The sequence below is a fragment of the Mustelus asterias genome, chromosome 1 (assembly GCF_964213995.1).
Source record: "Mustelus asterias chromosome 1, sMusAst1.hap1.1, whole genome shotgun sequence".
Lineage (NCBI taxonomy): Eukaryota > Metazoa > Chordata > Chondrichthyes > Carcharhiniformes > Triakidae > Mustelus > Mustelus asterias.
This window is the reverse complement of record NC_135801.1, coordinates 59,168,141-59,180,460: the sequence shown is the minus strand read 5'-3', so window position 1 is coordinate 59,180,460 and position 12,320 is coordinate 59,168,141. Positions and strand designations below refer to the sequence as shown.

At 43.0% G+C, this 12,320-nt stretch overlaps 1 protein-coding gene across 1 annotated transcript in view; it reads right to left on the bottom strand.

The window, feature by feature from the left end:
• mnd1 (meiotic nuclear divisions 1 homolog (S. cerevisiae)) overlaps positions 1-7,170 on the bottom strand; it is a 41,310-nt gene extending 34,140 nt beyond the window's left edge. The window contains exons 1-2 of the mRNA XM_078211356.1: positions 7,085-7,170; positions 2,829-2,894 (exon numbers count right to left, since the gene is read on the bottom strand). Coding sequence (XP_078067482.1) covers positions 2,829-2,894; positions 7,085-7,168 — 150 coding nt within the window. The 5' untranslated portion in view covers positions 7,169-7,170. The remainder of the gene's footprint in view (positions 1-2,828; positions 2,895-7,084) is intronic.
• Positions 7,171-12,320: the final 5,150 nt, after the last annotated feature.

Below are 12,320 nucleotides of genomic sequence, written 5' to 3'. Positions count from 1 at the left end.
TGGCAAATCCAATTCCATGAATTCTGTGTTCTTCTGGTTTCCCTTTCCAGAATAAAGTCTTGCTGCCTCGAAATTCCTTGAGCTGCCCCTCTCCAGCTCACCGACTTCACAGAGCAATTGCTGGAATTCTTGGGCAATGTTCTGGGTTTTCATTCACAGTGTCCATGAGGATCCTGATGTTCCAGGTTGCAAATTTTACTACCCTTGTCTTTCTACTGCAGAAGGTGATGCCTCTGGACATGGTTATCCAACCAGGAGAGGTGAGACAGACTATCTTTAGGGCACCTTTTCTAGCCTCATTAGGAGTGAGCAGATTGGATCGTAAAGAGGGCTGCTCAGTCGCAGTTACAGCTATTGAAAGGCACCCCTGCAACGGCCACCTTCTAACTGCCACCTCTGTTGAAATATCACGACTAGAAGCTTCCAGACAACACAATCCTGTTCATGTCATCCTTTGCTAGTCATTGAAAGACTTGGGAGATGTGCTTGGAGAGAAAGACAACTATTCATGACATCTTTAAGTGTGAAGAAACTGTTGCATAGCAGCTTCCACATATCTTGACAGAACGAAACATTGATCCAATGGCAAGGAAATCAGGACAATTGGAGGTTTAATTCCACTGTAGCCTTTGTCTGCTGGAGTAGCTATTGAGATATTTCAGACAGCGCAAGCTCCAGTCCAAAAAACACACAAAACACTTGTTAACAAATGTAAGTGTAATGAATGGCTAACATGCATGATTTGCAGTATCCTAGAAATATGGGTTGTTGTCTTTACTGCTATGGCACCCAAATATTAAATCTCTTCTTGGTAGGCCACACAAGTTAGATACATTTTTGATCAACAAGAGTCAAGGGTTATGGAAGGCGGGCAGGAAAATGCCACAATTAGACCTCCTGTGCCATCCCAACCCATCTCCTGCACCACTTCTCTCACCCCTCTCAGAACCAGGATAGAGTCCTCCTTGTCCTCACTTTTCATCCCACCACCCTCCGCATTCAAAGAATCATCCTCCGCCATTTCCACTAACTCCAGCATGATGCATCACCAAACACATCCGCCCCTCACTACCCCGTCAGCATTCCACAGGGACCGTTCCCTCCTGAATCCCCTGGCCCACTCCTCTGTCACACTCAACTCCCTGCCTACGACACCTTCCCATGCAATCTCAGAAGGTGTAACACGTGCCCCTTTACCTCCTCTCTGCAAGGGCCTAAACATTTGTTTCAGGTGAAGCAGCATTCACGAGCACCTCCTTCAATCTGGTCTGTTGCATTCGCTGTTCCCAATGCGGTCTACTTTACATCGGAGACCAAACGCAAACTGGGTAACTGCTTTGCAGAACACCTTTGGTCCATCCGTAAGCATGACCCAGACCTTCCCATCACATGCCATTTCAGCACACCATTAGGCTGAAATGTCTGTCCTTGGCCTGTTGCAATGTTCCATTGAAGTCCAACTCAAACTGGAGGAACAGCACCTCATCTTCTGACAGGGTACTTTAAAGCCTTCCGGACTTGAGTTCAACAACTTCAGAACATGAACTCTCGCCTCTACCTCATTTCCATTTATTTCACCTTATTTATTTAATTACTTTTTAAATTTTAATTTCTTCCATTGTATCATTTTTCCATCCTTTTTCAATCTTGCTTTCCATCTTTTTTCCCCCCACCATGGTCTCCCCCCCCCCCCCCCCCCACCCCATTCGGACCATCTGTTATATGTCTCAGGTGGCCCTTTGACACTCTGTTTACCTTGGTCTGCCATTTACACATTCTGATCTCTTAATGGTGGCTAATAGTACCCTTCTTAGCCATGATCATCACCATTCATATTCCCTCTGTCTTTTTGTCTATAACATCTTTGCCAATCCCCCACCTCCTCACCTGAACAGTATAAATGTCACCCTATTTTCTACTGTCTTCAGCTCTGACGAAGGGTCATCCAGAATCAAAACATTAGATCTATTCTCTTTCCACAGATGTTGTCAGATCTGCTGAGATTTTCCAGTATTTTCTGTTTTTGTTTCAGATTCCACAGTAATTTGCTTTTATATTAATATAGAGCTGCCATGATTTTATTAAAAAGGCAGAGAAGGTCCTAGGGATCAAATAGCCCATTTTATGAATTATGCCAGTCTCCAAACATACACCAAGTCCCATTCACCCATCCCTGAGCTTGCTAGCCCTACATTGGATCCAATACTGCAATTTTAAAATTCTTATGCTTGTTTTCAAACCCCATTCTCAATCTATGCAACCACTTACCCTCCAGAAACCTCTGCGTCCCTCCAATTTCAGCCCTTTGCACGTTCCTGGTTTTAATTACTTATGGCAGCAGTGCCTTCTGCTGCTTAGGTTCTAAACCTCTAGAATTCCCTCCTTAAACCTCCCCGTCTCCCTCTCCTCCTCTAATCTCCTTGTTAAAACCTAACTTTACAACCAATTTTTGGTCACCTTTCTTAATATCTCCTTAAATGGCTCACTGCCAAATTTTATTTAGTAACACTCTTGTGAATCACCCTGGCGCTTTTTACAACATTAAAGGAACAACACACTGTTGTTGGTGGAGAACAGCCAAGAGCAGCAGATCCAATAACTTCATTCAGGTTTGAGTATCGCTCCAAAGCCCAGTAAAAGAATGCTTCTTCTTGTTCCCATTTTTCTACTTATTCCCAACAGTCAATTATTCTGAAAAAAAACTAAGTGCAAAATAGATATTTAATTGCATGCATGTTATTTCACATCCAATGTAGTGCTGATCAATCTATGAACAAACAATACTAGTGAAGTACTTCAGCTTTACAACAGAAATTTTCAATACTCACCGTTTCAAAAAATATTTCCATCATACGAGTTCGCTTCTCTTCAATGCTCAGTCCCTTCTTTTTAGACTAAGAATTCAAAGATCAATATAAAAAAATTACTGTACGTTTACCTGATTGTACATAGAACAAAGAACAGTACAGCACAGAACAGGCCCTTCGGCCCACGATGTTGTGCCGAGCTTTATCTGAAACCAAGATCAAGCTATCCCACTCCCTATCATCCTGGTGTGCTCCATGTGCCTATCCAATAACCGCTTAAATGTTCCTAAAGTGTCTGACTCCACTATCACTGCAGGCAGTCCATTCCACACCCCAACCACTCTCTGCGTAAAGAACCTACCTCTGATATCCTTCCTATATCTCCCACCATGAACCCTATAGTTATGCCCCCTTGTAATAGCTCCATCCACCCGAGGAAATAGTCTTTGAACGTTCACTCTATCTATCCCCTTCATCATTTTATAAACCTCTATTAAGTCTCCCCTCAGCCTCCTCCGCTCCAGAGAGAACAGCCCTAGCTCCCTCAACCTTTCCTCATAAGACCTACCCTCCAAACCAGACAGCATCCTGGTAAATCTCCTCTGCACTCTTTCCAGCGCTTCCACATCCTTCTTATAGTGAGGTGACCAGAACTGCACACAATATTCCAAATGTGGTCTCACCAAGGTCCTGTACAGTTGCAGCATAACCCCACAGCTCTTAAACTCCGACCCCCTGTTAATAAAAGCTAACACACTATAGGCCTTCTTCACAGATCTATCCACTTGAGTGGCAACCTTTAGAGATCTGTGGATATGGACCCCAAGATCTCTCTGTTCCTCCACAGTCTTCAGAACCCTACCTTTGACCCTGTAATCCACATTTAAATTAGTCCTACCAAAATGAATCACCTCACATTTATCAGGGTTAAACTCCATTTGCCATTTTTCAGCCCAGCTTTGCATCCTATCTATGTCTCTTTGCAGCCTACAACAGCCCTCCACCTCATCCACTACTCCACCAATCTTGGTGTCATCAGCAAATTTACTGATCCACCCTTCAGCCCCCTCCTCTAAGTCATTAATAAAAATCACAAAGAGCAGAGGACCAAGCACTGATCCCTGTGGCACTCCGCTAGCAACCTGCCTCCAATCCGAAAATTTTCCATCCACCACCACCCTCTGTCTTCGGTCAGACAGCCAGTTACCTATCCAATCGGCCAACTTTCCCTCTATCCCACACCTCCTCACTTTCATCATAAGCCGACCATGGGGGACCTTATCAAACGCCTTACTAAAATCCATGTATATGACATCAACTGCCCTACCTTCATCAACACACTTAGTTACCTCCTCAAAAAATTCAATCAAATTTGTGAGGCACGACTTGCCCTTCACGAATCCGTGCTGACTATCCGGATTAATCCGCATCTTTCTAAATGGTCGTAAATCCCATCCCTAAGGACCTTTTCCATCAATTTACCAACCACCGAAGTAAGATGTTACAATATTTAAAGCATTTCAAGCAGTAATCGTGCAGTTTCTGCCATTTTGTTTAAAATTACAAAGCTGATCCAGTGACTCTGCCAAGATCATCATTTTTGACTCAGTGGAAGAAATGTATATTACAAAAGGATTAGGCAATGAATGAATGCTAGGGAATTTTAGTTCACCGTATTAGCGATGAAGATTTTAATCACAAATCCCACAAATGGTACATTCATTTGCACATAGGGCAGTTTTATTTTATGACTATTTCCTGAACTAACCAATATTTAAAAATATAGCGTAATCTCATTTTCTATTTTTATGGCTTCTCGTTAGCGCTACTTTATTGCAAGATCCAGGATACAGACAGCATATTTATCTGCAATTAAGAATGCACCTCACTGGGGAAGGAAGTCAGTACCCTTTCAGACTGTTCCAATGTATAGAAATTGTATCTTGTCATGTACAATTCTGTATTCACAATAACATTGGATTATGTGGGCTTTTTAAAAACGTTTAGTTCGTGAGGCATCATGAACAACAATGGTCTCATGAAATTTATTCAACAGCCTTCAAAAAATCAGCAAGAAGTTTCCTTAAAGCAGTTCCCAAATTTGGCCACAGCATTTCGTCTCCCCAGGAATTAATATAAGGTATTGAAGAGAAGGTCCACGAGTTTGCACCACTTAATGGATAAAATGAGCAATGGTGGAGCCCAGTCCTCACCCTTCTTTACAATGAGTCATTGCACGTCTCAGAGGACAGAAGGAATGAGGAGCGCATTGTGCAGCAGATGAGGTTTGCAGCTGAGTTTTAAAATATTGGTGGCCACCAAGGAAGGCATTGGAAAAATCAGATTCAGAGGTGCCAAAAGCATGAATAAGGTTTTCAAGTAGCAGTGGGCACAAGGTACAGATCCTGGTCCCTCCACATTGACACTATAGTTAAGAAAGACCACCAATGCCTCTACTTTTCAAGAGGCCAAGGAAATTCAGCATGTCCGCTATGACTCTCACCAACTTTTACAGATGCGCCATGGAAAGCATCCTTTCTGGTTGTATCACAGCTTGGTATGGCTCCTGCTCTGCTCAAGATGGCAAGAAATGACAAAGGGTCCTGAACAAAGCCCAGTCCATCATGCAAACCAGCCTCCCATCCACTGACATTGCCTACACTTTCCACTGCCTTGGTAAAGCAGCCAACATAATCAAGGACCCCACGAACCCTAGAAATACTCTTCCACCTTCTTCCGTTGAGAAGAAGATACAAAAATGAGATCACGTACCAACCAACTCAAGAACAACTTCTCCCCTGCTGCCATCAAACTTTCGAATGGACCTACCTCATATTAAGTTGATCTTTCTCTCCACCCTAGCTATGACTGTAACACTACATTCTGCACTCTCTCCTTTCCTTCTCTATGTACGATATGCTTTGTCCATATAGCACGCAAGAAACAATACTTTTCACTGTATCCCAATCCATAGGGCAGCACGGTAGAATAGTGGTTAGCACTGCTGCTGCACAGCACCAGGGACCTGGGTTCGATTCCCAGCTTAAGTCACTGTCTATGTGGAGTTTGTACGTTCTCCCCGTGTCTGCGTGGGTTCCCTCCTGGTGCTCCAGTTTCCTCCCACATTCTGAAAGACGTGCTGGTTAGGTGCATTGACCCGAACAGGCACCGGACTGTGGCGACTAGGGGAATTTCATGGTAACTTCATTGCAGTGTTAATGTAAAGCCTTACTTGTGACTAATAAACTTTACTTATACATGTGACAACAATAAATGAAATCAAATTGCGAGACAGGGCACATTGTAGACATGGAAGGGGAGGAGGAATTCAAGGAAACACTCTTGGTATGCTGAAAGTTAGAGTGCAAGGAGGAGGAAAAACCAATACTGAAATCAAGAAAATACATGTTCATGGACTGGGTGATGGAGAAGAAGCAAATGGTGCTCAACAGTGTAAATACATCAGAGGCAAGAAAGTAGATTGGGATTTGAATTAAGACTGGAGCCTGCAATCTGATAGGGAGGGTAAAGTTAAAGTTTATTAGTCACAAGTAACGCTTACATTAACCCTGTAATGAAGTTACTGTAAAAATCCCCCAGTCGCCACAGTCCGGTGCCTGTTCGGGTCAATGCACCTAACCAGCACGTCTTTCAGACTGTGGGAGGAAACCGGAGCACCCGGAGGAAACCCACGCAGACACGAGGAGAATGTACAAACTCCACACAGACAGTGACCCGAGCCGGGAATCGAACCCAGGTCCCTGGTGCTGTGAGGCGGAGATGCCGGCGTTGGACTGGGGTAAACACAGTAAGAAGTTTAACAACACCAGGTTAAAGTCCAACAGGTTTATTTGGTAGCAAAAGCCACACAAGCTTTCGAGGCTCACCTGAAGAAGGGGCTCAGAGCCTCGAAAGCTTGTGTGGCTTTTGCTACCAAATAAACCTGTTGGACTTTAACCTGGTGTTGTTAAACTTCTTGCTGTGAGGCAGCAGTGCTAACCACTGTGCTACCGTGCCGAGGGAAAGAGCCACGGTGAGGGAGCAAGATTTTACATGTATAATTTGAATGTGCTGCGATGTGCGGAGCCAGAGAGGCGAGAATGTACGAAGCAGGTAAAGCCTCAGGTGATGCCAGGTCTCTGGGGTGAGGGTGGTCGGTTTAAACATGAGGAGACTGCAGAGGGATGGACACGAAGCCAGGCGAGCGGGCTCCACACACACGGTGAGTGGCTGCTTTCCCATGTCTGGTTACTGGGGGAGGGGGGGCTCACACTCACCATGTTGTCCCTCAGCCCAGGCTCTCCACGGCAACCAGCTGCAAAACTCGAACCTTGGCGCCTTCCCGTCACCCAGCATCCCATGCGAATCTACTGGAGAAACACTTCCGGGGCAAGAGTGGACCCCGCCGGCTTCCCTGTTGCCTAGCAACAGGCCTCAGCGCAGCCGACTGGAGACAGCGGCCTCTCCGGATGTAAAGAGCACTGCAATGAGGAGGAGCTTTACAGTCAGTACAGTACAACCTAACCAGCCAAAGGCAGCTCTTGATTTAGTTGTAGGAAAAGAAGCTGGGTTGGGTATCAGTGGGACAGCGCTGTGGTTCTAGTGATCATAACTTTGCCAAATCTGAGTTATGGAAAAGAACAAAGACAAAGAGTAAAAGTTTTAAATTAGGGAAAGGCCAAGTGACTTGAAACAGCTGCTTAAAGCTAAAGCAATGCCAGAGCAGTGAGTTATTCAAAGGGGAGAAAGAGAGGGTTCAGAACAAATATGTTCCCAAAAGAAAAAATGTTGAACTCCTAAATCTAGAGATGTCAAAGACCATACAGAGTAGGATAAGGCATAAAAGGCAAGCTTATCTCCAGAGTTCAATAAGTAGTCTCACAACACCAGGTTAAAGTTCAACAGGTTTATTTGGTAGCATGAGCTTTTGGAGCGCTGCTCCTTACCGAATAAACCTGTTGGACTTTAACCTGGTGTTGTAAGAATTCTTACTGTGCCCACCCCAGTCCAACGCCGGCATCTCCACACCAGAGTTCAATACCGCAGAAAGCCTATAAGCGTATAGAAAATCCGGGAGTAATATTAAAAAGGGAATTAAGAAAACAGAGAGCATGAAAAAATATTGGCAGAGAAAGAGGATATGTAAGGAATGAGTGAGGCATATTAAAGACCAGAAAGATAATTTAGCACAGCAGCACTGTGGTTAGCACTGCTGCCTCACAGTGCCAGAGACTCGGGCTTGAGTCACTGCATATTCTCCTCGTGTCTGCATGGGTTTCCTCCCACAGTCTGAAAGATGTGCTGGTTAGGTTGGTTGGCTATGCTAAATTGCCCCTTACTGTCAGGGGGACTAGCAGGGTAAATAATTTGTGTAGAGGCAGGTGACATGTGCACGGTTCTCAGTGAATGCTTTGCATCCGTCTTCACAAAAGAGGGGATGAGATCTTGTCATTGAAAAGGAATTTAAAATATTGCAAGGTTTAAATATAGTGAGAAAGAAATATTAAAGGATTTACCATCTTTGAAAATAATAAGTTGTCAGGACTGGATGAAATATATCTCAGGCTGCAAAGAGAAGCAAGGAAGGAAATAATAGAAGCACTGATCATTATTTTCAAATCCTCTCTGGCTACAAGTGGTACCTGAGGACTCGAGGCAATTAACATTGAAGTGTTGTTTAGAAAGGGAGGTAGGGATAGATTGAGTAATTTTAGGCCAGTCAGCCTTATCTCACCGGTGGGCAAACTATTGGGAAGAAAATCTAAGGGACAGTATAAATTGTCATTTAAAAATTCATGGATTAATCAAAGACAGCCAGCTTGGATTTGTTTAGGATAGGTAGGGCAAGATTCTCTGGCCTCCCAGCCACGTGTTTCCTGCCGGCGGGAGGTGGCAAGTTGTTTGCTAGCGGTGGAATTCTCTGGGAATTCCCATTGATATCACCCCACACCGGTGGGCAACCCACAGCCAGGGGTCAGTAGGACTGGAGAATCCCGCTGGTATGAACAGCCAGAAAATTCCGGCTGTTATGTCCGACTATCTTGCTTGATTTGTTTTTGAGGAAGAAATAAGAAAGCTCAATGAGGGTAGTCTGGCAAGGCCTCTGACAAGGTCTCACTGGACAGGCTGGTTACGGTTGTAAGAGCCTATAGAATCCAAGGAAAAAGTTGGATCCAAAACTGGCTCAGTGACAGGAAGCAAATGGTAATAGATGACAGGTGTTGTGACTGGAAGGCTGTTTCCAGTGTGGTTCTGCACAGTTCAATACTATGTTCCTTGCTTTTTCATGGTATATTTGATTGATTACATGTAGATGCATAATTAATATGTTTCTAGATGATACAAAAACTGGTTGTGTGGTCGAGTGGGGAAGAAAACTGAAGCCTGCTATGACATTATTGGATTGCTTTCTAGGAGCAGCGCTCCGAAAGCTAGTGGCTTGTGCTACCAAATAAACCGGTTGGACTTTAACCTGGTGTTGTGGGACTTCTTACTGTATTTACCCCAGTCCAATGCCGGCATCTCTACATCATTATTGGATTGATCAGGTGGACAGAAAAGTGGTGAACAAAATTCAATCCAGAGAAGTGAGGTAATGCATTTGAGGAAGGCAAACAAGACAAGAGAATTCAAATAAATAAGAAACTAAGCGTAGAGGAGGAACAAAATTATCTTGGAGTGCATGTTACAGCATGTAACAGGGTTGGCAGGTACAGTGGTTAAGCAGGCAGATGGGTTAGCAGATGCATACAAGAGCAGGGAGGTTATGCTGGGGGGGGGGGGGGGGGGGAGGGTGGAATCACTCAATAGGCCATAGCTGAAGTACAGCATACAATTCTGTTCACTGCATTACAAGAAGAATGTGGTCACATTTGAGAGGAAATAGAGGAAGATATTGCCAGAAATGGAGACTTTCAGTTATGTGGAAAGATTAGATAGGCTGGGATTGTTTTCTTTGGAGTAGAGGCATTGGAGGGAAGATTTACTTGGTGTATAAAATTAAGTGGGGCCCAAATTGGTGGCTACCTATTTCTCTTAGAGAGGTCAGTATCCAAGGAGCATAAATGTAAAGTAATTGGCAGAAGGATTCGAGGGGAGTGAAAAAATTATTTCAGAGACTGGGGGCTTTCTGGAACTCACTGCTTGAAAGGTTGGTGGAAGCAGAAACCCTCGTAGCATATAGAAATACTTGGAGATGTACTTGGAGTGCTGTAATCTACAAAGAGTTAGAAAGCAAGATTAGGATTGATAGCTTTTTCAGCTGGCACAGACATGATGGGCCAAAGACCTGACATTGCATTCTTCATCTTTCCACCTTCTTGCCTATTTCCTTCTTCCCTCTGATAGTTGAATTTAGTTCCCTGCTCCTTAAAGTGGGGAGAGCCACATCACTGCCAGTGGGGTTAAGGTTGAATCTTTCCCATCTGCATTTCCTTATTTCTCTGCAGCTACTTGTTGGAGCCTTCCGTTTGAGTGTATGCTTGTTTGTCAGAAAGTTTGTTTGGCAGTCCATATGTTGTGTGCTGCTTTTAGCTAGTGAGATCTTTGTGCACATACAAGACTTTTCTCCCCCTTCTCCCTATTGTACAGTAGTTAACATGTCATGAGATTCCAGTTTGATGTACAAGATTTCTGCAAAATAGAGTTAGCAGAGCTAATTACACAAACATTTTGCTGCCCATCCTCAACAAGTTTACCAAGCAACCTGTAGTGTACATGACAGTTACAGGACTGAGTCCATCTGTGCTCTGTTTGGAAGTAAGCAGCATCAAACTCTTCACTGTCCTTCCCTCACATCATACACCTGTATATTGGTGGTCAGCTCTAGGGCTTTACAGTTGACACTCCTGTACCTGCTGCTAAATTTAGGAGAAGGGACCCCAGATAGCTTGTTCATTGGTTTTTTTCACATGATGGAGTCCTTTAGTGTCTTCAGAATTCACTATTCTTATGTGAGGCTATCATAATCAAACTCAAAGCTATTCCTAATTGACTTCTACGCAATTCAAATTTCTATGGAGTCATTCAGGAGCAGTATCCCTGCCTAATACAAGATTTTCTGAATTCTCAATCAAAAATAAACATTCTTAAATGTGGATTATTTAAAATAAATTAGGTTTAAAAAGGTTCAGATTATGAAAACATGAAGGAAATGTATTACAAAAGCCTCCTACTGAAGTCTTGAAAAATAAATATCTTTATTTCAAAAATATCCTTACACTATAGTGCATTTTAAGGCAACTTACAAAAAAAATGCTAATTGGAAATCAAAAAGCATCAAAAGTGAAGCTTTGTTTCCATTTATAGCAGCACAAGTAACAGCCATTGTTAAACAAAAACCTGAACTAGCCATCTCTGAACTGTCACTTCCAAGTGACAGGAGAAAGGAATGCTGAGATTTCCATGTAAGCAACCTGGATTCTGATTCAATCTCATTTTAGACTCATTCGAATTGGTCATTCATGCTCAATCAAACTAACAGCAATGGTTTGGCAATACACTTCCCATTAACCAATAAGAATAGAATGAAATTGCACCAAGGCCAAAATCCAAGGGCTGCAATCCAGATAGCCCACTGGATTCAACATATTCTTACAAATAAGGGGAGAATTTCAGAGAATACAAGAAATAAAATCTAGATTTTAGTCAATTAGCCCTTCTCAGAAAATATGTTTGAGCAGCTTAGAAAAGGTTTAGCATAGCAGTGGTGATGCAACTGTTGAAACACAATAAAATAAACTTTCTGACCAAATACTGTATTGTGCTAAATATAAGCTGATTGCAGGTAAACAACAATTGCAATCAGTTTAATTCAACCTCATTAAATATGATAGCACTACATTAATTATATTTGGTGGAATCAGATTCCACCTTGCATTAAAAGCAAAGCACTCCCTTATGCTTCAACATGCCGAGAAAAAAAGTGCAGCGATTTCAATTTGTGAGCTCTAAATGGAGCATGCCAAATATTCTGTGCCTTTTTTTTATACCAACTATCAATCCTTGTGTGCCTCGTAACAACTGATATTTATAAAGCACCTTTAGTGTTATGCAACATCCCAAAGCTCTTCCCAGTAACATTATAAAACAAAGAAAGACATTGAGCCACATAAGGATACACACGGTCAGATGATCAAAAGATTGGTCAAAGATGTAGATCTTAAGTGTCTTAAAGGAGGAAAGGGAGTTTGAGAGGTGGCGATGTAGGGAGGGAATTCCAGAGCTTGAGGCCCAAGTAACTGAAGGCACAGCTACCAATGGTGGAGCAATTATATTTGGGAATGCACAGAGGTCAGAATTAAAAGTAGCGCAGAATATAGAATATAGTAGAATATAGGACACCAGTCGAGACTGCACTGGAATAGTCCACTCTAGAAGTAATAAAGGCATGGATGAGAGTTGCAGTGGAAGGAGTTTGGATCAAAGGTGAAAAGTCTTCCTCTCTCCATAGATTTCTTTTCCCCCCAACATTTTTCATTTTTGTTTCAACTTTCCAGCATTTGCAGGATTTTG